The sequence below is a fragment of the Ranitomeya imitator genome, chromosome 8 (assembly GCF_032444005.1).
Source record: "Ranitomeya imitator isolate aRanImi1 chromosome 8, aRanImi1.pri, whole genome shotgun sequence".
Lineage (NCBI taxonomy): Eukaryota > Metazoa > Chordata > Amphibia > Anura > Dendrobatidae > Ranitomeya > Ranitomeya imitator.
Genome location: NC_091289.1, coordinates 190,256,387 through 190,279,882, shown reverse-complemented (window position 1 = coordinate 190,279,882; position 23,496 = coordinate 190,256,387). Strand labels below are relative to the sequence as shown.

The window sequence follows — 23,496 nt, the reverse complement described above, 5'->3', positions numbered from 1 at the left end:
GATATTTGTATTGTCCCCTTATATACTTATACATGGTTATTAGATCGCCCCTCAGTCGTCTTTTTTCTAGACTAAATAATCCTAATTTCGCTAATCTATCTGGGTATTGTAGTTCTCCCATCCCCTTTATTAATTTTGTTGCCCTCCTTTGTACTCTCTCTAGTTCCATTATATCCTTCCTGAGCACCGGTGCCCAAAACTGGACACAGTACTCCATGTGCGGTCTAACTAGGGATTTGTACAGAGGCAGTATAATGCTCTCATCATGTGTATCCAGACCTCTTTTAATGCACCCCATGATCCTGTTTGCCTTGGCAGCTGCTGCCTGGCACTGGCTGCTCCAGGTAAGTTTATCATTAACTAGGATCCCCAAGTCCTTCTCCCTGTCAGATTTACCCAGTGGTTTCCCGTTCAGTGTGTAATGGTGATATTGATTCCCTCTTCCCATGTGTATAACCTTACATTTATCATTGTTAAACCTCATCTGCCACCTTTCAGCCCAAGTTTCCAACTTATCCAGATCCATCTGTAGCAGAATACTATCTTCACTTGTATTAACTGCTTTACATAGTTTTGTATCATCTGCAAATATCGATATTTTACTGTGTAAACCTTCTACCAGATCATTAATGAATATGTTGAAGAGAACAGGTCCCAATACTGACCCCTGCGGTACCCCACTGGTCACAGCGACCCAGTTAGAGACTATACCATTTATAACCACCCTCTGCTTTCTATCACTAAGCCAGTTACTAACCCATTTACACACATTTTCCCCCAGACCAAGCATTCTCATTTTGTGTACCAACCTCTTGTGCGGCACGGTATCAAACGCTTTGGAAAAATCGAGATATACCACGTCCAATGACTCACCGTGGTCCAGCCTATAGCTTACCTCTTCATAAAAACTGATTAGATTGGTTTGACAGGAGCGATTTCTCATAAACCCATGCTGATATGGAGTTAAACAGTTATTCTCATTGAGATAATCCAGAATAACATCCCTCAGAAACCCTTCAAATATTTTACCAACAATAGAGGTTAGACTTACTGGCCTATAATTTCCAGGTTCACTTTTAGAGCCCTTTTTGAATATTGGCACCACATTTGCTATGCGCCAGTCCTGCGGAACAGACCCTGTTGCTATAGAGTCCCTAAAAATAAGAAATAATGGTTTATCTATTACATTACTTAGTTCTCTTAGTACTCGTGGGTGTATGCCATCCGGACCCGGAGATTTATCTATTTTAATCTTATTTAGCCGGTTTCGCACCTCTTCTTGGGTTAGATTGGTGACCCTTAATATAGGGTTTTCATTGTTTCTTGGGATTTCACCTAGCATTTCATTTTCCACCGTGAATACCGTGGAGAAGAAGGTGTTTAATATGTTAGCTTTTTCCTTGTCATCTACAACCATTCTTTCCTCACTATTTTTTAAGGGGCCTACATTTTCAGTTTTTATTCTTTTACTATTGATATAGTTGAAGAACAGTTTGGGATTAGTTTTACTCTCCTTAGCAATGTGCTTCTCTGTTTCCTTTTTGGCAGCTTTAATTAGTTTTTTAGATAAAGTATTTTTCTCCCTATAGTTTTTTAGAGCTTCAATGGTGCCATCCTGCTTTAGTAGTGCAAATGCTTTCTTTTTACTGTTAATTGCCTGTCTTACTTCTTTGTTTAGCCACATTGGGTTTTTCCTATTTCTAGTCCTTTTATTCCCACAAGGTATAAACCGCTTACACTGCCTATTTAGGATGTTCTTAAACATTTCCCATTTATTATCTGTATTCTCATTTCTGAGGATATTGTCCCAGTCTACCAGATTAAGGGCATCTCTAAGCTGTTCAAACTTTGCCTTCCTAAAGTTCAATGTTTTTGTGACTCCCTGACAAGTCCCCCTAGTGAAAGACAGGTGAAACTGCACAATATTGTGGTCGCTATTTCCTAAATGCCCGACCACCTGCAGATTTGTTATTCTGTCAGGTCTATTAGATAGTATTAGGTCTAAAAGTGCTGCTCCTCTGGTTGGATTCTGCACCAATTGTGAAAGATAATTTTTCTTGGTTATTAGCAGAATATTATGTCGAATATTAATGCATGAAATATGAATAGCAAAATGGTTTTTTAAACATTAGGAAAAATATTTGAGATGCTTTGCACAGAATCCGTGTGTAGTCTAGTCCAGCAGTTACATCGCCGACCAGCCTTCTGCTGACCTAGGAAATGAGTTAATAATAAGACGAGTAAATGGCAGAGTGACTGCACGATCAGACCACACACAGTGGAAGGGGCTAACTCACCGATCGCTGAGACCCCCAATGATTCTCAGAATGGGGCCCCCACCTGAAGAGCGATCGGAGGACAAATGTACACCTTGGCTCCATTACTTGTCTATGGGACTGTCTGAAGTATGGGACTGCATTCTCTGAACGTCGGTGAATGGAGCAGAGCTGCGCAGGCTCGACCTCCGCTCCCTGGATGGCTTGTGAACGGAGCAGAGCTGCGCAGGCTTGACCTCCCCTCCCGGGATGGCTTGTGAATGGAGCGGAGCTGCGCAGGCTTGACCTCCCCTCCCGGGATGGCTTGTGTATGGAGCGGAGCTGTGCAGGCTCGACCTCCGCTCCCGGGATGGCTTGTGAACGGAGCTGTGCAGGCTTGACCTCCCCTCCCGGGATGGCTTTTGAATGGAGCGGAGCTGCGCAGGCTTGACCTCCCCTCCCGGGATGGCTTGTGTATGGAGCGGAGCTGTGCAGGCTCGACCTCCGCTCCCGGGATGGCTTGTGAACGGAGCTGTGCAGGCTTGACCTCCCCTCCCGGGATGGCTTGTGAATGGAGCGGAGCTGCGCAGGCTTGACCTCCCCTCCCGGGATGGCTTGTGTATGGAGCGGAGCTGTGCAGGCTCGACCTCCGCTCCCGGGATGGCTTGTGAACGGAGCTGTGCAGGCTTGACCTCCCCTCCCGGGATGGCTTGTGAATGGAGCGGAGCTGCGCAGGCTTGACCTCCCCTCCCGGGATGGCTTGTGAATGGAGCGGAGCTGCGCAGGCTTGACCTCCCCTCCCGGGATGGCTTGTGTATGGAGCGGAGCTGTGCAGGCTCGACCTCCGCTCCCGGGATGGCTTGTGAACGGAGCTGTGCAGGCTTGACCTCCCCTCCCGGGATGGCTTGTGAATGGAGCGGAGCTGCGCAGGCTTGACCTCCCCTCCCGGGATGGCTTGTGTATGGAGCGGAGCTGTGCAGGCTCGACCTCCGCTCCCGGGATGGCTTGTGAACGGAGCTGTGCAGGCTTGACCTCCACTCCCGGGATGGCTTGTGAATGGAGTGGAGCTGCACAGGCTTGACCTCCACTCCCGGGATGGCTTGTGAATGGAGTGGAGCTGCACAGGCTCGACCTCCTTTCCTGGGATGGCTTGTGAACGGAGTGAGATGCGCAGGCTCGACCTCCATTCCCGGGATGGCTTGTGAACACCTCCGCTCCCAGGATGGCTTGTGAACGGAGCTGCGCAGGCTCGACCTCCTTTCCTGGGATGGCTTGTGAACGGAGTGAGATGCGCAGGCTTGATCTCCATTCCCGGGATGGCTTGTGAACGGAGTGAGCTGCGCAGGCTCGACCTCTGCTCCTGGGATGGCTTGTGAACGGAGCTGCGCAGGCTCGACCTCCACTCCCGGGATGGCTGGTGGTCCCAGCGATCGCTGTGCTTGGGAAATTTCTCGCCTCCCGTTATTAGCGTTTGGTCCTCCTTTACATCTTCATTATGTGTCTTGTAGACAGTGTGAGCAGGACTTTCCGAGATGTATCTTTGGTGATTGTTCTAATCTTCTCTGTCCGTAGACTTCACCAAAGATGTCTACCAAAACGGCCAGCACCAACAACATAGCACAAGCACGGAGAACCGTCCAGCAGCTGAAGGTGGAGGCGTCCATAGAAAGAATAAAGGTAATCTCCATCTCCCCGTCCCTGTCATCCCAGAAATCCCACATCCTGTCAGTAACGTAATTTTTCATTTTCGACCCTCCAGATTTCCAAAGCATCAGCCGATCTCATGCGCTACTGTGACGAACACGCCAAGAACGACCCTCTACTCATGGGCATTCCCACGTCCGAAAACCCCTTCAAGGATAAGAAGCCTTGCATCATATTGTAGTATCCGCAGCGAACGTCTCGACTGTATCTTCACGTACAATGCCAAGCAGAGTCCTACTCCGATGACACGAAGGGTTTCTGGTTTCCACATAAAGAGAAAAAAAAAAAGCTTAATTTTCTTTAATCTCCTGAACCAATTATTTTTTTTTTTTTTTTTTACTTTTTTATTTTTTAGATTTCATGGAAAAAGTCAAACTTCTTATTTACGGGACTTGGGCAGATTTTTTTCAGCATTTCTGTTAAGTTTTATTCCTTTTTTTTTTACATTTTTTTTTATAATGTGCATCGTCTACTCCTCTAGTCTTGGTATCACTAGGAGAAATCGTATCGAGACCAAAGTTGCCTCCGTTTTCTACACAGGATGCAAATAGTGAAGTGCAACTAGGGTTCTGTTGCCATAAACCCGATTTCTGCCATTCCAGGACCCTTATTATTATTTTTTTCCCTCTTCTCGTCTTGCTTGGGTCCATTTTCATCATCTTAATCCACAATAACCAGCATCTTCTTCCATTACTTGAACCCACTAAATCATGTAGACTAGGCAGCGGCCATTTTTCAAAATCTGCTGCAGTGTTGGATACTGTTAGTGATGGGTTACTTATTGGCTGGGTCACACCATGGCCGCCTGGATCGTGTGGAGGTACTTTAAGGCACCCATTAACTAGGTGTCCTTTCATTTCTTGTCTTTTAAACTCAGAGAGCCTCCGTTCACTCGTTTTATAAATTGGGCATAAACTTCTCTTCTCAAGTATTATAGGACTTTACCGCAACTTTTTGTGTAGAGGGAGACATGACGTTCAGTGTGCTATTCAGGAACCCCTCCAGTTCAATCTTGCTTATTAGATGGTGCTAGCGTCACACAGGCACACGGACCCCTGACATCTTCAGAAAGTCCATCCAGGCGCTGACCCACAAAATAAGAGCCATGTAGAGTAAGGGACAAGTTTTTTATTTTGGGAGTATTTTTGCAGATAAGGTTTTTTTTTTTTTTTTCACCAAAGATATTAAATACTCGTTTTTGCATCACTTTTCTGCAGTGCACACATTTTTACACATAAGGGGAGCAGTCACCATTGGGGGAGGAACTTACCCCTCGAAGTCTCAACATGCAGCTTTGCATTATGGACCTATCCTGCTGCTCATTAATGTGCACAATACTTACAGCATCAGCTACAGATCCCTAAAGCCTAGGCTGTAAATCAATGCCAGTCAGCTGCTGCAAAGCGTGCAACTACAGAGCCATGTGGCTCCATGTGAATGAATGGACCAGAAAATAGCATCACGGCTCTACCGACAAGCAGCTGGAGTTATTGTATAGCCCGAGTCGATTGTCTTATTTATAAGTCGCCTGTGTTTAGTTTTGGTCCCGCCATGGGGGTCAGTTTCACCCACTAAATGAGATTTCTCAGTCCACTTCATCATGTCAGTGTTTTTGTGTTTTTAAAGCCAAGTATTGAAACCATTAAGCCAAAGGACCTTTTTGCACTCTGTTACCCTTCAACACCTCTTGTATGCAGTTTTTAAAGACACCCCCTCCCCCCATACATCTTACTTTTCTGTAACCACTGAGTTTGTCACCAAAAATCAGCCAAGAAAATTGTGCCGAAAATTACATTTTTCAACTTATTTTTTATTATTACTTCTCTTTCCCAATCTCTCGCAACCTGATACAGCGGGTGCTTGGAGATGAATGCCATAACTGTAGAAACCCCCTCCTTAACAAGAAGACTTCAGTAATATATTGGTATATTTCTACTAGAACCGTCTCCTTCTGTGTTTGCAAATTTTAATCAGTTATTAAGATGAGATTTTATTATGTAGCAAAGAGTAAAAAGTGGAATTTTTGTACCGAACACTTTGGGGGAATGCAGAGGTTATTACTCAAACACTCCTACCGTGCCATAGTGTTGATTATTCTATATTACTCGTAGGTTCTCAAACTGGAGAGGGTTGCAGTCTACATGAAGTTCTGGGCAACTACCGAGTATAATGGGGTTTGTAGTCCTGCACAGGCAGGGCCTCCACTTTGAGAATCACTTTCACTGGTGTTTAATTCACACAGTATTCTGCAGTGGCCACGGACCCGCACAAAGCTGGGGAAGCCGTTTCACTCTTAAAGATGGCGGCAATCAAAGCCGGTCATGGAAGCCTTTTATGTCACGTCCCCTTAACCAGGCCGTGAGGATGTGGTGATTCAGGACCCACAATGGTTGCGAGTTTCTTCTGAGAGTTTTGTGTTTGAGTCACAGACATTTATAATATGGGTTTTTTAGGTTGTTATACTGGTGTTTTAAAGGGAGTGGTGGGGGGGCAGCTATATGGTTACTAGCAGACCAAAATAAGGGGCCAAAGACCCTCACGTGGAGCGGTTGCACATAAACTCTGTGCTGCGGAGGCTCGGACAGGAAACCACAGTTAATAAATACCTCGAGTGCGTTTTCGTGCTATGAGGGGGTGTAGGGGCTCAGACGCCGCGACCTCCTTTGTCACATCAAGGATTGTGTTTTGTTTTTTTTCCAAATATTTACAGCGACAGCTGTGAGACATAAGACATGTGGGGTGAGCGCCCCTTATCCTCCGCCATAGGATATAAGCCATATCCCCACCCCCCAATCTGGACGTTGGCGCACACGAGTAGTGATGACTGCGGCAGGGGGTTTCCTTTTCTAAGCCGTGATAAGATGTGCAATTTGTGACATGAAGCCAAATAAGGAGTGGAGACCCCTGAATGAGGGGGACGTGTGAGAACGTGCTGCTATATTGGTGGTGTAATCAGCGTGGGGGGCGCTATCTCTTGTAAACATCCCTGAGAGCCGGGATTGCTCTAATGGCTGATTGTAGCAGGGGGGGGGGGGGGGGATATTTCCGGTATGTTTGGAATGTCATAGTAAGGAGACAACACAGGGTCCTTGTGAATTGGGCCCTGTAATTGGGGAAGATACTACAGGTTGATGATCCCCCAATCCTCTGATCTTCTACGGTCCCGCCATGTGGTGCTATTCTCGCCATCAAAACCACATTTTAATCCTTGGTGATCAGCTGTGATATGTTGGGAAGCCTAGTAGTAAGTGCTTAGTTTCCTTACAGCATTCCCAGAGGAGAAGTGAAGTATTACACCATAGTGGGAAATAGAAGACAGAATGAGACCTCCGGAGAGAGAGACTCTCTATCGACCCAAACAGGGGACCCACTATTATTTTTGAAAATGTGTTATAAAATGGACAACCCCTTTTTAATGTCATTTATTATGCAAGTACCGCTGATCTAGAATGTGCCGTGTCATCATGGCAAACTGAATCCCCAATTACCTCGTCAGTTTCCTCCACCTGTGACGATTAATCCCCCAGCCAATGACCAGGATGGACTCTAGACCCAGCGCCAATGACCCGGATGGACTCTAGACCCAGCGCCAATGACCAGGATGGTTTCTAGATTCAGCGCCAATGACCAGGATGGACTCTAGACCCAGCGCCAATGACCAGGGTGGACTCTAGACCCAGCGCCAATGACCAGGATGGACTCTAGACCCAGCGCCAACGACCAGGATGGACTGTAGACCCGGCGCCAATGACCAGGATGGACTCTAGACCCAGCGCCAATGACCCGGATGGACTCTAGACCCAGCGCCAACGACCAGGATGGTTTCTAGATTCAGCGCCAATGACCAGGATGGACTCTAGACCCAGCGCCAATGACCAGGGTGGACTCTAGACCCAGCGCCAATGACCAGGGTGGACTCTAGACCCAGCGCCAATGACCAGGATGGACTCTAGACCCAGCGCCAATGACCAGGATGGACTCTAGACCCGGCGCCAACGACCAGGATGGACTGTAGACCCGGCGCCAATGACCAGGATGGACTCTAGATCCGGCGCCAATGACCAGGATGGACTCTAGATCCGGCGCCAATGACCAGGATGGACTCTAGATCCGGCGCCAATGACCAGGATGGACTCTAGATCCGGCGCCAATGACCAGGATGGACTCTAGATCCGGCGCCAATGACCAGGATGGACTCTAGATTCAGCGCCAACGACCAGCCTCGTTCTACCAGGACAGAGAACAAAGCGCCGTCCGAATTCTATGGCGCGTTCCTGCTCCGGCAGCCATCATCTGTGTCATGTCTTGTACCTGAAACATTATATTTTTCCATTTTGGGAGGGGAAAAAAAGAAAATTATTTGCACCAAAAATGTTGAATGTGATTTTGCTAGATCCCAATTGGTTATTGTGTTCGATCGACTGCTTTCTTTATTTTGTGAGACGATTGGTGGATTTACCTTTTTATTTTTTTCCACTTGGACCTGTAGTAGCGCATGGCATTGTGGGTAACGGGGTAATCTAGTCTCGCTGGAGGGGCGTACGTCGCGGTTTCTCCTCATCGTGTTTAGCAAATATTTTTACATCATCAAATAAATCTGCGGATCTTCTAGAGGATATTTCCTTTCTTTTTATTCTCCAGCTATTTTTGTAATCTATATTTTTCTAAGCTGTCAGTTTCACAGTAAATTTAGACATTTTTCAACAGGATTTCTAAAAAAAAAAAAAAAAAAATGAATAAATTAAATAAAATATTTTTTTCTCATACCGGCCTTTTGGGTGCCAGTGGGGCTCGGGAAGCAACGCCGGACAGGAAACACTGGCAGCTGAGGGGTTAGTTTTATTTGTAACAGTTTGTTTAGGAAACGGTTAACAGCACCTGAACCCGGCACTGATTCTCGGGGGTGGCGGCTTTTTCATTCGCTAAAAGTTATTGTGTCATCTGTAGCAGCCAATCAGATCACTGCTTAATTTTCTACCCTAGAAATAAGGTGTCATGTGATTGGCTGCTGTAGGAAAATCATCACCATCGTGCCAAATCTGTGTTCCCAACACCTGGGGCTGACCGTCTGCTGCTGTAGCCTCCATATAGAAGTTTTTGGGTAGAGGCAGAGTAACTTTTTAGCTCCCTCCACTCTCATTTTTTGCTGAAGATAAACTCTTCTGTTTGTTCAGTCTTAAAGGGATTTTTCATAATTTAAAAACGTGTCTGCTTTCCTCTATAAACATCTCTACTGCTGCTCCAGGATCATGACTGGCATTGCTGCTCGGTTCTATTGAAGTGACAAGAGGCTTAGTCGTAATACCACGCACAACCTGAGATCAGGGGTGGCGCTGTTTTTGGAAGAAAGCAGCCATGTTTTTTCTAACTTTGGCTCTGATCTGTTTCCCTCCCTCCTCCACCCCTGTTGTCTGTCGGTGCCCAGTTCACAGTGATGCATTTAATATACGGTAATAAAAATGTAAAATTATTAAAAAAAAAATCTTTGTTTTTATCTGTAACCCGCCGGTGTGGAGTCTCTGATCCGTCTGACGCTTCCCCGGACCATGGGTGACATGTTCTTGTATGATTTGTCGGTGTTAGTTTTTTTGTTTTTGTTCTACCAGGACGGTTCTCGCAGCGGATCGTTCTCGATTTGTGACTCTGTAAAAACTTTACCATGCAAATACATCAATGTTGTAGCCATTTACAGCGCGTCTCCTTCTTGTGTTCGTGTCATTTCTTTCTCTTCATTTTGTGGGCTAGAAAGTCACTTTTCTGTGTTCTAAAAATCTATATTTTTTTGTTGTAGTGTTTGTTTCTTTGTTTCTCCATTTACAACTAGAATAAAAGTAAAACTGCAGTTTCCCGGAGTCCGGGCCTAAGGTCGTATTCACACACTGCTCTTTTGGTTTTCTCTTCTTTTTCTACAACCAAAACCTGCTGTCTAGACAGTAAAGAAAAAAAACGCAATTAAAAAATCAAAACTGTTTTTTGTTTTTACTCTCCTGATAACTTGTGATTTGTCTATAATACATGTGTAATAAGTAGTTTTAGTCACTCATTTATTGGTGTTTTTTTTTTTTTTTTGTTTTGTTTTTTTGCAGTTTCTCATTGCTATGAGTGAAAAAATTGCTGCAAATACACAAAGAATTGACCTGATTCAGATATTACTAAATGCTGCAGATTCAGCAGACCAACAGAGAAAACAGAGTGTAAAAATAAGTCTCATAAAATAACATTTTATCACAATATTTATTAATGAACAGTCATAAATAAGACACAAACAGAGCGCTCCTGCTATAGGTGGCGCCATCGTGCATGCAGATAAACTTAGCAGAGAATATACATATATACCCCTAGTCAAAGAAAAAGGGAAACGATGACTAATGCTTAACAATTTTTAGCTAGAAGATAATTCAAAGTGTAATACATCAAAGATGGTATGTGAATGTACCGGGCTGGAGCGTTCATGTACCGGGGTGGAGCGTACATGTACGGGGCAGAGAGTACATGTATCAGGGTGGAGCGTACATGTACCGGGGTGGAGAGTACATGTACCGGGGTGGAGCGTACATGTACGGGGCAGAGAGTACATGTATCAGGGTGGAGCGTACATGTACCGGGGTGGAGCGTACATGTACCGGGGTGGAGCGTACATGTACTGGGGTGGAGAGTACATGTACCGGGGTGGAGCGTACATGTACGGGGCAGAGAGTACATGTATCAGGGTGGAGCGTTCATGTACCGGGGTGGAGCGTACATGTATCGGGCTGGAGCGTTCATGTACCGGGGTGGAGCGTACATGTACGGGGCAGAGAGTACATGTATCAGGGTGGAGCGTTCATGTACTGGGGTGGAGCGTACATGTACCAGGGTGGAGCGTACATGTATCGGGCTGGAGCGTTCATGTACCGGGGTGGAGCGTACATGTACGGGGCAGAGAGTACATGTATCAGGGTGGAGCGTTCATGTACTGGGGTAGAGCGTACAGGTATCGGGGTGGAGCGTACAGGTACCGGGGTGGAGCGTACATGTACCGGGGTGGAGCGTACATGTACCGGGATGGAGCGTACATGTACGGGGCAGAGAGTACATGTATCAGGGTGGAGCGTTCATGTACTGGGGTGGAGCGTACATGTATCGGGGTGGAGCGTACATGTACCGGGGTGGAGCGTACATGTATCGGGCTGGAGCGTTCATGTACCGGGGTGGAGCGTTCATGTACCGGGGTGGAGCGTACATGTATCGGGCTGGAGCGTTCATGTACCGGGGTGGAGCGTTCATGTACCGGGGTGGAGCGTACATGTACGGGGCAGAGAGTACATGTATCAGGGTGGAGCGTTCATGTACTGGGGTGGAGCGTACAGGTATCTGGGTGGAGCGTACAGGTACCGGGGTGGAGCGTACATGTACCGGGGTGGAGCGTACATGTACCGGGGTGGAGAGTACATGTACCGGGGTGGAGCGTACATGTACCGGGGTGGAGCGTACAGGTATCGGGGTGGAGCGTACATGTACCGGGGTGGAGCGTACATGTACCGGGGTGGAGCGTACATGTACCGGGGTGGAGCGTACATGTACCGGGGTGGAGCGTACATGTACCGGGGTGGAGAGTACATGTACCGGGGTGGAGCGTACATGTATCGGGGTGGAGCGTACATGTACGGGGCAGAGAGTACATGTATCAGGGTGGAGCGTTCATGTACCGGGGTGGAGCGTACATGTACCGGGGTGGAGCGTACATGTACCGGGGTGGAGAGTACATGTACCGGGGTGGAGCGTACATGTATCGGGCTTGAGCGTACATGTACCGGGGTGGAGCGTACATGTACGGGGCAGAGAGTACATGTATCAGGGTGGAGCGTTCATGTACTGGGGTGGAGCGTACATGTACCGGGGTGGAGAGTACATGTACCGGGGTGGAGCGTACATGTACGGGGCAGAGAGTACATGTATCAGGGTGGAGCGTTCATGTACTGGGGTGGAGCGTACAGGTATCGGGGTGGAGCGTACAGGTACCGGGGTGGAGCGTACATGTACCGGGGTGGAGCGTACACGTGCGGGCACCTAGATCAGGAGCGCTCTGTCTTATGTCTGTTCCTTTATAAATATTGTAATAAAATGTTATTTTTAGAACACTTATTTTTGCACTCTCTTCTCATGTTGGTCTGCTGATTCACTTTAGTGTATCTCTTGTAAAGATCTTGTTTGTTTTTTGGTGATATTCAGTTCTCAGATTCAGTCAAGAAATAAAACCAAATGTGAGCGATATATTTGTGAACCCTCATAGCTTTTTACTGATGCTGTGAAATTGTTGCTTTTTTTCTGTAGAAAAGCAGCAAACAAACTCTTTGTGTGAACATAGCCCAATCCTTATCATAAGAACAAAGCGTTTGCTCCAATTCTATCCAAACTTGCGATTGATACATTGTAACAAACCCTCCTGTCTGAGCGATGGAGCTGCTGCTGAACTGTTTACAATTGTAACAAATGCTCAGCTGTGAACAATATTCTTACAAACAATGTTGCCAGTCATTGACAGCAAGCAGAGATCCTGGAAGTGAAGAGGAATTGAAAAAACGGGATCCTGATGTTTCCTCCTTCTGGTAATAGTTGGCCATAGTTTTTCTGGAGCTGCACGGCTGATGTGTTGGGGCATACAGATGTGTTAGAGGGGGAGGCGAGGGCTTAGTCTGGGGACCCCTTTATTAGACAGAGCAAACACCTGTATTTCATGTTTAGTTATGGGGGTCCGGTATTAGTGGGGTAGCGCTTAGTGCAGCAGCTCAGTCCTGCTAAAAGCGTATTCCACTAAAGGCTGCGCATTCTGCATCCTCAATCGATGATACTGGTAAGAAGAGGTTCACAGGGCTTCAGACCACCAACATGGCCGCTGATCCGGGGTCCTGGGATAATTTTGCTCAACTTACAAAGATATTTTGTTACACAAAACTGAACTTTCCCTTTTAATCCGAGATTGGGCATTGCCTGCAATCAGCCATTGATCTTATTCATCGATTGAGGTTCCAGGCCCCAAGTCTGCAGCTCCATTCATCCGATGTCCCTATGATAAAACTCCCGGTCCTGTGCCCTGACAGATCTGGAGTAAGAATTATGTAGAATTTACAACTTTTCTTGGAGAAGTGTTTAAAGGGAACCTGTCACCCCGTTTTTTCATGAGGAGATAAAAATACCGTTAAATAGGGCCTGAGCTGTGCTTTACAATAGGGTATTTTTTGTCCCCTGATTCCCTACCTATGCTGCCGAAATACCTTACAAAAGTGGCCTTTTTCGCCTGTCAATCAGGCTGGTCAGGTCGGATGGGCTTGGTCACAGCGCTGTTTCTTCCCCCAGATCTTGCTTATGTTCCCGTTGGTGGCGTAGTGCTTCTCGCATGCGCAAGTGCCGAATGCACTGCGCAGCTGTAGGAAAAGAGCGCGCTCGCCGCTATTCAGCGGTTTCTCGGTGGGCGCGGCCATCTTCCTGAGGCCGCGCGTGCGCAGATGGAGTCTCCTGCTTCCCGGGGCTTCAGGAAAATGGCCGCGGGATGCCGCGCGTGCGCAGATGGACATCGCGGCGGCCATTTTCCTGAAGCCGAGATTCGAACTTGCGCATGCAAGAAGCACTACGCCACCAAGGGGAACATAAGCAAGATGTGGGGGAGAAACCGCTGTGACCACGCCCATCCGACCTGACCAGCCTGATTGACAGGCGAAAAAGGCCACTTTTGTAAGGTATTTCGGCAGCATAGGTAGGGAATCAGGGGACAAAAAATACCCTATTGTAAAGCACAGCTCAGGCCCTATTTAACGGTATTTTTATCTCCTACTGAAAAAACGGGGTGACAGGTTCCCTTTAATAAAATGTAAAGATCTCCATGGAGATGTCCTATAAAGAGGTTGTATGGGACTGGGAAAACCTAGAAAACTGGACCCAGCAGCACCACATCTGGTCAAGGGTCGTCCCCGGCATTGTATCCGCTCCATTGAAGAGGATGGGGGCTGAGCTGCAATACCGCACATGAACTGAGGGCAGGAGAGGCGCTATTCGGTGTCAAACTATTCTAGTTGACATTAAAGAAAAAAATTAAATTGTAGTAAATGTCTCACACTGGATGGGTCCAAATTGATGTCCACAGCCTCATCGTGTATGAGGATTTGGACCCATGCACTTGAAGTGTTGTCATGGGGACCCGGGTTACAAGCGCCAGGCTGGTCATTTTTGCCAGTAACGTCTCTACATGTGAATGGTGACTACAGAAATGACCCGCGGGTTGTGCCGGAGAGGTGAGATCAGGACTAATGTGATATATACAGAGACACGGGAGCGGCTGAGCGTGGCAGTAGGGATGGACATTACCGGATCTGACATAACGGGTCATTACTACAAAGACTCCCGTGTGATAGAGCCTGTTCACATCACTAATATATGCACATATCTCCCATAGACTACATTAGAGGTTATACCAGGCGCGGCGCCATTCTTGTACATTGGACCCTGGATTTACAGCTCAGCAAAATATATGGAGACAGACTCTTAAAGGGGTCCTCTAGTCTGCGCCAAGTATAACTTTTCCACCGGATAGGTAATATTTGTCACATTGCCGTTCATTTTCCTGTGGTTGCAAAACTGCGGCCAGTTGCCCCCTTCATTGGCTTCAGGAACGACAGGTTAGTCTTTGGACCCGAGCACATCCAGCTAATGCAGTAAATCTTTCATTATGATTGCCGCTGTCTTGTACACAGGGCAGAAGTCCCATTGTTCTGGCGATTGGGGGTCCCAGATGCCATGCCACTCTCCACAATCTAGTATATCCCTTTAATAAACCCTGTCGTATCCGTTGTTGCCCTTTACGCGCTGAGTGCCCTCTGCAGTACAGGAATGATAGAACCAAGAGCGAGAAGATGCGGCGTCTTGTGCTGGATGGGATGTCATATGGTGGTAGTAGGGCCGGGGGCCGGCTGTGGCCCCTGTACCGAAGGACGTGACGTCTGGAGGGGACACATTAAATCTACGGACTGCTTTATGGCGTGTGGGAAGACAGGAAATGGTGGGTGACCGGGAATGTAGATTACTGGGATTCCATAGAGGGATGAAAGTGATTGTGGCCAATGATGAGAGGCGGCCGGACAGGTGCTGTCAGGGGTCAGCAAGTGGCAGGTCATCTGAGGCAGCGTATGGGGGCAGAATGGTTAATCCCCTAATGTTACACATGTAATTATTAGTGATGAGCGAATATACTCGTTACTCGAGATTTCCGAGCACGCTCGGGGGTCCTCCGAGTAGTTTTTAGTGCTCGGAGATTAAGGCTATGTGCGCACGTTGTGGATTAGGCTTAGGAATTTGTGGTGCGGATTTGTCGTGTTTTTTTGTGCGGCTCTTGTGCGTTTTTCTTGCGGATTTGCTGCGGTTTTTTTTTATAATTGAATGGGTACAAAAACGCTGCAGATTCACAAAAAAGAAGCGACATGCTACTTCTTTTAAACTGCAGCATTTCTGCAGCGGATTTTCCGCAAAGTGTGCACAGCATTTTTTTTTCTCATTGATTTACATTGTACTGTAAATCAACTGCGGATCTGCAGCGTTTCTGCACCTCAAAAAACGCTGCGGATCCGCAGAGAATCTAGCCAGCTTGGTTACATGTGGGGATTCCCTAGCCACCAGGCAACCCCCACATGTACTTATGCTGGCTAATAGATGTAAGTCATTAAGCTGTGGCAAGAAAAATAAATCTCCGAGCACTAAAAATACTTGGAGGACCCCCGAGCATGCTCAAGAAATCTCGAGTAACGAGTATATTCACTCATCACTAGTAATTACACCACTGTGTAGAAGGAAAAAAAAAAAAAATCCTATAAATTATTTCTAACACCCTCATTCACACATTGGGAAACGGAGGATTTCAGTAGAGATTCTGCACAAAAATGTTCTAATAAGTCGCCTCCAATACAAGCAAATGAGATTTACAGACCTCCGGTTCACACATGGCAAAAAGAAGCGTCTGCGCAATTTTAGAGAAACCTCGTGGAAACACACCGACATTTCCATCCATTGCAGTAAAGGAATCCTCAGATTTTTAGCTGGTGCTTTACTTGCCTGGAGATCAGAAAGGGGTCCAGGAGCCAAGACCCCCAGATGGTGCTCACTCTCAGAACGGAGTATGTATTCAGAATAAAGCAGGACACAGACCCCCAGGAATCTGCAGACGAGTAAAGGGTCACTGTCTGAAAGTTTAGCTAGTCTTTAGGCCGCTTTTTACTTTATTTTTGGGAGGAGATTTTGCACAGAGTCTCCTGTCACTCACAGATCTGAAACATGCAAGAGTATGATTGATTGCACGTGTCAGTGTGAGCCTGCTCCAAATCGTTCAGGCAGGAGCCAGGAAAGTATGGTCTTGAGACAGTGATAAACAAATGTTCATTCACAGATGGAAAGCGGAGATTTTGAAAATTGTAGAAACTGACAGTAAGTGATATATATATATTTTCGGACCGTACTCGATGTCATCAGAATGTGGTCTGATTTTTCCCGCAGATCAAAAAAAAATAAATATTAGACAAGGTCTCTGCGATTTTCCGCAGACCACGCTCTGAGAAAAAAAAAAAAAAAGCCATGGAGATGTGAATGGCCCCATAGCACGTGGACCCGAGACGTCCATCGGTGAACACCACGGATCACACAAAGTCAGGACGTGTGAGTGAGGGCGAAGTTACATGTTAGAATCAAGGTGAATTATGCAGATGAATAAAAACAAAGTCCAGCTCACAGGTAATGCCTCAATCCAGTCCCGTCCAGAGCATAGACAGGGTTACTGATAAGATCACCCAAAACTGGAAGCAAGGAAGAGAGATTCAGCTCCACAAACCTATATAAAACATTTATTTTTAATAGATATATCTAGACCTAAAATGCTTGTAAGACCCTGTTTTGTTCTAAAATGTTTAATAAAATAAAATTTTATGGTTAAAAAAAAAAAAAATCTCATCTATACTAATAAAAAATTACATAAGTTCATGGAGCGGGATCTCTCTTCCTTGCTTCCAGATGCATCGTGCAAGGTCAGAAGTTTTCAATGCAGCGCAGTGCTGGCGCTGAACCGCGCACGTGGTTATCAGCATTGGCCATTTTCTATTTAGCTTTGATTCTACATTGAAGTTAATGGAAAAATTAAATACAATGTACAACTTTGGGTTTTTGGACCTTTACTGCAGCAAAAGTGCACCGCATGCAAGTATCCAAAAAGCAGTGTCCGATGTTCTGCAGAGGGAGTGTGCTCACGTTTGCCCCATATCCTAAACCCAATCATTAGGTGCAAAATGAATGAAGTGAGGCTCACAGTTTTTGGTTTTAAATTTTTTTATTCAAACACCAATTTAAAAATGTTTTTTAAAAAATTACATTTGGTTGCAATAACCAGTCGGTATGTAGTACCAAGGAATTCATACAATAGGTAACAAAGTTGCATAAATAAGTCTGAAATAAATAAACTTTTAAGATCGATAACTTTAAGCGTTAACCGTTCTTCTCCATTAAATAATGTCGCAGATGAAATTACTCCAGGCAGTTAGAGTCCGCACTTTTCTGGAAATCCCTGACCTCTTCCTGAACGCTAAAATCCGGTCGCCTCCAAAACCGCGAGGTGGTCCCGCAGCGGACGTCGTTCCTCTCCTCCTCCATCTTTAAATACAATATTCTCCTTTCTCCCATAAGTCGGCAGCAGCGGCCGTCTCATATCCACAGAAGGTTTAAGCCTCACTTTACACGTGGAAACGTCCTCTGGGTAGAACAAGCGCCGTTTCTGTAAAGTACTTTTTTTTGTATATATTAAAGATATTTTAATTTTTTTTTTTTCCCCAACAGAAAGTGTCCTATATAGGTCCAAGGATAATCATCGCTCAGGGAGGTTGATCACCGGCACCCACTGATCCAAGTAACGACTCTCTTTGCAAAAACTCATCACTTGATTGATGGCAGGATCTTTCAGCTGGGAAGCGTGTGGATTCTAGGAAGAAAAAAAAAAAAAAAAAAAAAAGTTTTACAAAAATAATAAACTAAATATATTTTATACATTCATTTTTTAATATCAAAACAAGTCTGCTCATTTTCCAGAAACAGCACCTCTCCTGTCCATGGCTGTATCTGGTACTGCAGCCTCGTGTAAATTAGTCAGAGAAATTTCTAAAGTTTTCCCTCCCTTCAATCTAACCCCCCCAGCAAAAAAAAAAAAAAAAAAAAATTTATGAATGAATCAAAAATATTTCAAATGTAAAAGGCACCTGTTACCCTACACACTGCTCCACCTGCAGCTTCCGCTAGTAAAAGGACATGTCGGAACAAGTTACCGGGGCAGGAATGCCCCAGTGATGAGATCACGAGCCGTTGTCCAAAGTGCAACAGCAGCGATGAATTAAAAAAAAAAAAAAAAAAAAAAAAAGCGACTGTAACAGAGAGCAAAGTCATTGTGATCTCGCATTACCAAAACTGGTGGCCGGGGCGGCGGCAGACGCGGAGCGCAGGAATGTGGGAGTCAGACAAGTCTTACAGGAGTTGGGATATAACAGGGAGCTGGCAGCAGACAGCGAGGGCTGGGCAGGACGGGCTCACAATACCCTCTGAGCAACAATTGTTCTGTGCTGGGGGGGGGGGGCTATAGGAGCAGGAAGCCCTGACACCGGGGTGTGGCAAGAGTCGTAGGTGTAGGGCGATAGTTGGGAAGGAAAAAAAAAAAAAAAAAAAAAAAAAATTGTATAGAAACCAGTGTTATAATTGTTATAAAACACACCTATATAAGTGCAGAATGGAGTGTGACATTTATTCTGCACAGAGGTAATAAAAAAATTAAAAAAAAAAAAAATGTGCATGTCTCTTTAAATAGCATCCCAAAAATAAGTATATTTTTTAACAAATAAAAATAACCCGTAAATATAAGTTCTGGAGTCATTTTTAAAAATTCATCTTAAACCTATTGCACATGTTAAGGAAACTGAGTGTTGTATTGCAGAACTCCTGGGAAAGCAGCGTGACCCCCATACAGGTTAACGGTAGCGGTTACCTAACTTTCCTAGAAAAGCCAGGACAGTTTTAATGACGGCTCAAGGACTTGTAGAAGTTTACATATGGGGCAGGTTCAGGGCAGAATGTGTGTTGCCATCAACAAAGGGAATGTTGTCCCCTCCCGGGTACTGAACTCCGCCACCCACAACAGTCCCGCTTCAGGTGAGAGGCCTGGAATTCGGCAGAAACCTCCGCCCCCTCCCACGGAGAACGGCACCTACGTTGATCAGGATACAATGCAGGTCGGCAGGTTCCCCGGCCTTGTCAGCGCCGCCCAGGATCTCCGCCAGCCGGCTCATGTTGCTCACTCTCAGGATGTTGATGTCATTCTCGCAGCAGAACGCCTGGATCAGAGTGAAGTGGATCTGTAAGGCGACATCCTGATCCTCCGCCTTATCTGTGGCAAGGAGACAAAGCACCACATTGTCCGGGTCCCTGCAACGTACAAAGGGTTAATCAGGACAGAATGCACACATGGGGACCCACACAGTAAGAATTAATTGGGGGGGGCAGCAAATTAAGAGGGTGCCTTAACCCCCCCCCCAATACTTTTACAACAAAATCCAAGAAATGGCAAAAATCAGCGCAATCCATAAAGAAAAAACGCCTGCACAAAAAAAAAAATAAATAAATTAACGATCCCCTTACAATGCTACAATTAATGGTAGGGGAACTATTAGGGTATGTGCACACATCAGGATTTCTTGCGGGAGTTTCCTGAACAAAACCGGACATTCCGCATGCGGATTTTTCTGGGATGCAATAATATAGTGGGAAATACGCAAAACACTGAACATGCTGCATTTTTTTTTTCACAGAAAAAAAAACGCAACATATGCACAAAAATTGCAGAATGCGTTCTAAATGATGGGATGCATATCTATGCGTATTTTACGAGTTTTTATAGCAAAAAACACTAAAAAAAATAAAAATAAAATCAGCAAGAAATCCTGAGGTGTGCACATAGCCTAAGGCCCAGAATGCTCTGACAATGACCTGCAAGCTTCTGCATCAGAGAACTTCAACCTGCAGCTCTCCAGCTGTTAAAACTACAACTCCCAGAGAATGAGGGCATGCTGGGGATTGTAGTGTGCAACCAATGGAGAGCCGCAGGATGAGGATGACAGCTTTACATGAAGTGACAGCACGAAAACGACGATTGGACGCGAGGACTCTGGAAATAAAGCTGCACAAGAGTTTCCTGTAACTTCATGTGGAGCAACAAATCCTCAACCTGTGTCGCTGCAAAACTGTAGCGTAGCTATTGGGGCATGCTGGGATTTGTAGTTCTGCAGCTCCACTAGGTGTCACTTTGACTTGGTTGATTGATCAGTAATTTCTTGTGCAACGGTGACCCTCAGCCATCCGAGGAGGAGCCGGGAAGACCCTCAGCCATCCGAGGAGGAGCCGGGAAGACCCTCAGCCATCCGAGGAGGAGCCGGGAAGACCCTCAGCCATCCGAGGAGGAGCCGGGAAGACCCTCAGCCATCCGAGGAGGAGCCGGGAAGACCCTCAGCCATCCGAGGAGGAGCCGGGAAGACCCTCAGCCATCCGAGGAGGAGCCGGGAAGACCCTCAGCCATCCGAGGAGGAGCCGGGAAGACCCTCAGCCATCCGAGGAGGAGCCGGGAAGACCCTCAGCCATCCGAGGAGGAGCCGGGAAGACCCTCAGCCATCCGAGGAGGAGCCGGGAAGACCCTCAGCCTTCCGAGGAGGAGCCGGGAAGACCCTCAGCCATCCGAGGAGGAGCCGGGAAGACCCTCAGCCATCCGAGGAGGAGCCGGGAAGACCCTCAGCCTTCCGAGGAGGAGCCGGGAAGACCCTCAGCCATCCGAGGAGGAGCCGGGAAGACCCTCAGCCTTCCGAGGAGGAGCCGGGAAGACCCTCAGCCATCCGAGGAGGAGCCGGGAAGACCCTCAGCCTTCCGAGGAGGAGCCGGGAAGACCCTCAGCCATCCGAGGAGCGGTGACTGGAGCACAAACTGTACGTGACCTTGCAAGTATCATCCAAGCTGTACAAACTTCTCTGTAACTCTGACCTTCCACCTTTTGTTCCCTGGTGGTTGTAGAACTATAATCCCCAGCATGCCCTGACAGCCAGTGTTGTAGTTTTTCAGTTGCTGGAGAATCACAGGCTGAGGATTCGCCTCTCCGCACTTGTAGACACTTTATCTCCATCACATGCAATCATCCAGGTTGTAGACAATTCTATAACTGCAGGTGGGGCGGTGATCGTCCAGACACAGAACTACAGTCCCCAGCATGCCCTGACAGCCAATGCGGTCATTTTGCAATTGCCGGAGTGACAAGATCAGCTGCACATAACTTTCCAGTGTAATCGTGTACATTCCGTGTAACTACAAGTCCCAGGATGCAAGTTGTAAAATCCGTGTGCTCGCTGGCTGCACGCTGAGCCTTGTGGTCCCCCCCCTCTCGCTGCACGCTGAGCCTTGTGGTCCCCCCCCTCTCGCTGCACGCTGAGCCTTGTGGTCCCCCCTCTCGCTGCACGCTGAGCCTTGTGGTCCCCCCCCTCTCGCTGCACGCTGAGCCTTGTGGTCCCCCCCTCTCGCTGCACGCTGAGCCTTGTGGTCCCCCCCCCCTCTCGCTGCACGCTGAGCCTTGTGGTCCCCCCGCAGATCAGTGGCACTTACACGTTGAGCAGCTTGGCCGCCTCGTACACCCCGATGGTGAGGGTCCTCTGCCCCTTGGCCTTGCGCAGCACCTCCTCCAGCGCGGACCCCACTCCGTCCATCCTGGAAGATGACAGCACAGGTTAGTGATCGTGCGCTGCACACCCGGCGGGTCACTCACCCCTCACTGCACCAACGGTCGCCGCAGCCCACACACAGCCATCAGCGCTCCCCCGGCAGCCCTTACTTTCCCACGCTTTGCTCTCCGGCAGTGAACTCCTCCAGTGTCATAGTGTCCGCGGGGATCTCCGTGCGTCTCGCGTCCGTCCTCTCTGTACCTCAGCTCCAGTCAGTGTGACTCACCTCGCCCCGCTACCCGGCTACATGTGCCGGGGCCCCCGGCCAATCAGCGCGCGCTGCATTAACATATCAGCTGATGATTGGCTCATGTAAATGAGCTCCCGGTCCTCACTACAACTACAGCTACTACTAAGGAAAGCAGCGGCGATTGGCTGGCGCAAGGATGAGGGGCGGGGCTGTTGTGGGAAGACGGTTGCTAGGTGATAGGATTGGTGGCATAACCCTTTCCATGCTGGAGGCGGCTACTGTGATTGGTCGCCGCTCCCCCCATAGATGAGTAATAGTCACCAGCAGTGATGCCATCGGCGCCCCCCAGAGTGATCCCACGTGCTGCAGCAGCAGCGGTCACCTCATCCCTGGGGCTCCTGCAATACACGGACATGAGGCCAATCAGCGCCTTCCTGTCATTGCTGTGTCCCAAATGTCCCAAAATAAGTGCAATGCAGAACGTGGTCCTGGGAATACCGGCGTGTGGCCTGAGCAGAATCCACAGCAGAATCCGGGGCCACAAGGGCCAATGTAGTCAGTCACTATCGGCCCCCGGGGTCACAGTCTCCATCATCGGCCCCCGGGGTCACAGTCACCATGAAGGGCCCCGGGGTCACAGTCTCCATCATCAGCCCCCGGGGTCACAGTCTCTATCATCGGCTCCCGAGGTCACAGTCACCATCATCAGCCCCTGAGGTCACAGTCTCCTTCATCGGCCCCCGGGGTCACAGTCACCATCATCGGCCCCCGGGGTCACAGTCACCATCATCAGCCCCTGAGGTCACAGTCTCCTTCATCGGCCCCCGGGGTCACAGTCTCCATCATCGGCCCCCGGGGTCACAGTCACCATCATCGGCCCCCGGGGTCACAGTCTCCATCATCGGCCCCCGGGGTCACAGTCTCCATCATCGGCCCCCGGGGTCACAGTCACCATCATCGGCCCCCGAGGTCACAGTCTCCTTCATCGGCCCCCGGGGTCACAGTCACCATCATCGGCCTCCGGGGTCACAGTCTCCATCATCGGCCCCCGGGGTCACAGTCTCCATCATCGGCCCCCGGGGTCACAGTCTCCATCATCGGCCCCCGGGGTCACAGTCACCATGAAGGGCCCCGGGGTCACAGTCTCCATCATCAGCCCCCGGGGTCACAGTCTCTATCATCGGCTCCCGAGGTCACAGTCACCATCATCAGCCCCTGAGGTCACAGTCTCCTTCATCGGCCCCCGGGGTCACAGTCACCATCATCGGCCCCCGGGGTCACAGTCACCATCATCAGCCCCTGAGGTCACAGTCTCCTTCATCGGCCCCCGGGGTCACAGTCTCCATCATCGGCCCCCGGGGTCACAGTCTCCATCATCGGCCCCCGGGGTCACAGTCACCATCATCGGCCCCCGGGGTCACAGTCTCCATCATCGGCCCCCGGGGTCACAGTCACCATCATCAGCCCCTGAGGTCACAGTCTCCTTCATCGGCCCCCGGGGTCACAGTCACCATCATCGGCCTCCGGGGTCACAGTCTCCATCATC

At 48.1% G+C, this 23,496-nt stretch overlaps 2 protein-coding genes across 3 annotated transcripts in view; one reads left to right on the top strand and one right to left on the bottom strand.

The window, feature by feature from the left end:
* Window positions 1–8,719, top strand: part of GNG12 (G protein subunit gamma 12) — a 78,193-nt gene extending 69,474 nt beyond the window's left edge. For both annotated transcript variants that reach the window (XM_069738236.1, XM_069738237.1), the window contains exons 3-4: window positions 3,828–3,932; window positions 4,015–8,719. In XM_069738236.1, the coding sequence (XP_069594337.1) occupies window positions 3,840–3,932; window positions 4,015–4,140 (219 nt within the window). In that variant the 5' untranslated portion in view covers window positions 3,828–3,839 and the 3' untranslated portion in view covers window positions 4,141–8,719. The remainder of the gene's footprint in view (window positions 1–3,827; window positions 3,933–4,014) is intronic.
* Window positions 8,720–17,279: 8,560 nt separating this feature from the next.
* GADD45A (growth arrest and DNA damage inducible alpha) lies at window positions 17,280–22,018 on the bottom strand. The gene is made up of 4 exons (XM_069738235.1): window positions 21,871–22,018; window positions 21,645–21,746; window positions 19,217–19,430; window positions 17,280–17,943 (listed from the first exon to the last, which is right to left on the bottom strand). The coding sequence occupies exons 1-4, from the start codon at window positions 21,912–21,914 to the stop codon at window positions 17,830–17,832; spliced, it is 474 nt and encodes a 157-aa protein (XP_069594336.1). The 5' UTR covers window positions 21,915–22,018; the 3' UTR covers window positions 17,280–17,829.
* Window positions 22,019–23,496: the final 1,478 nt, after the last annotated feature.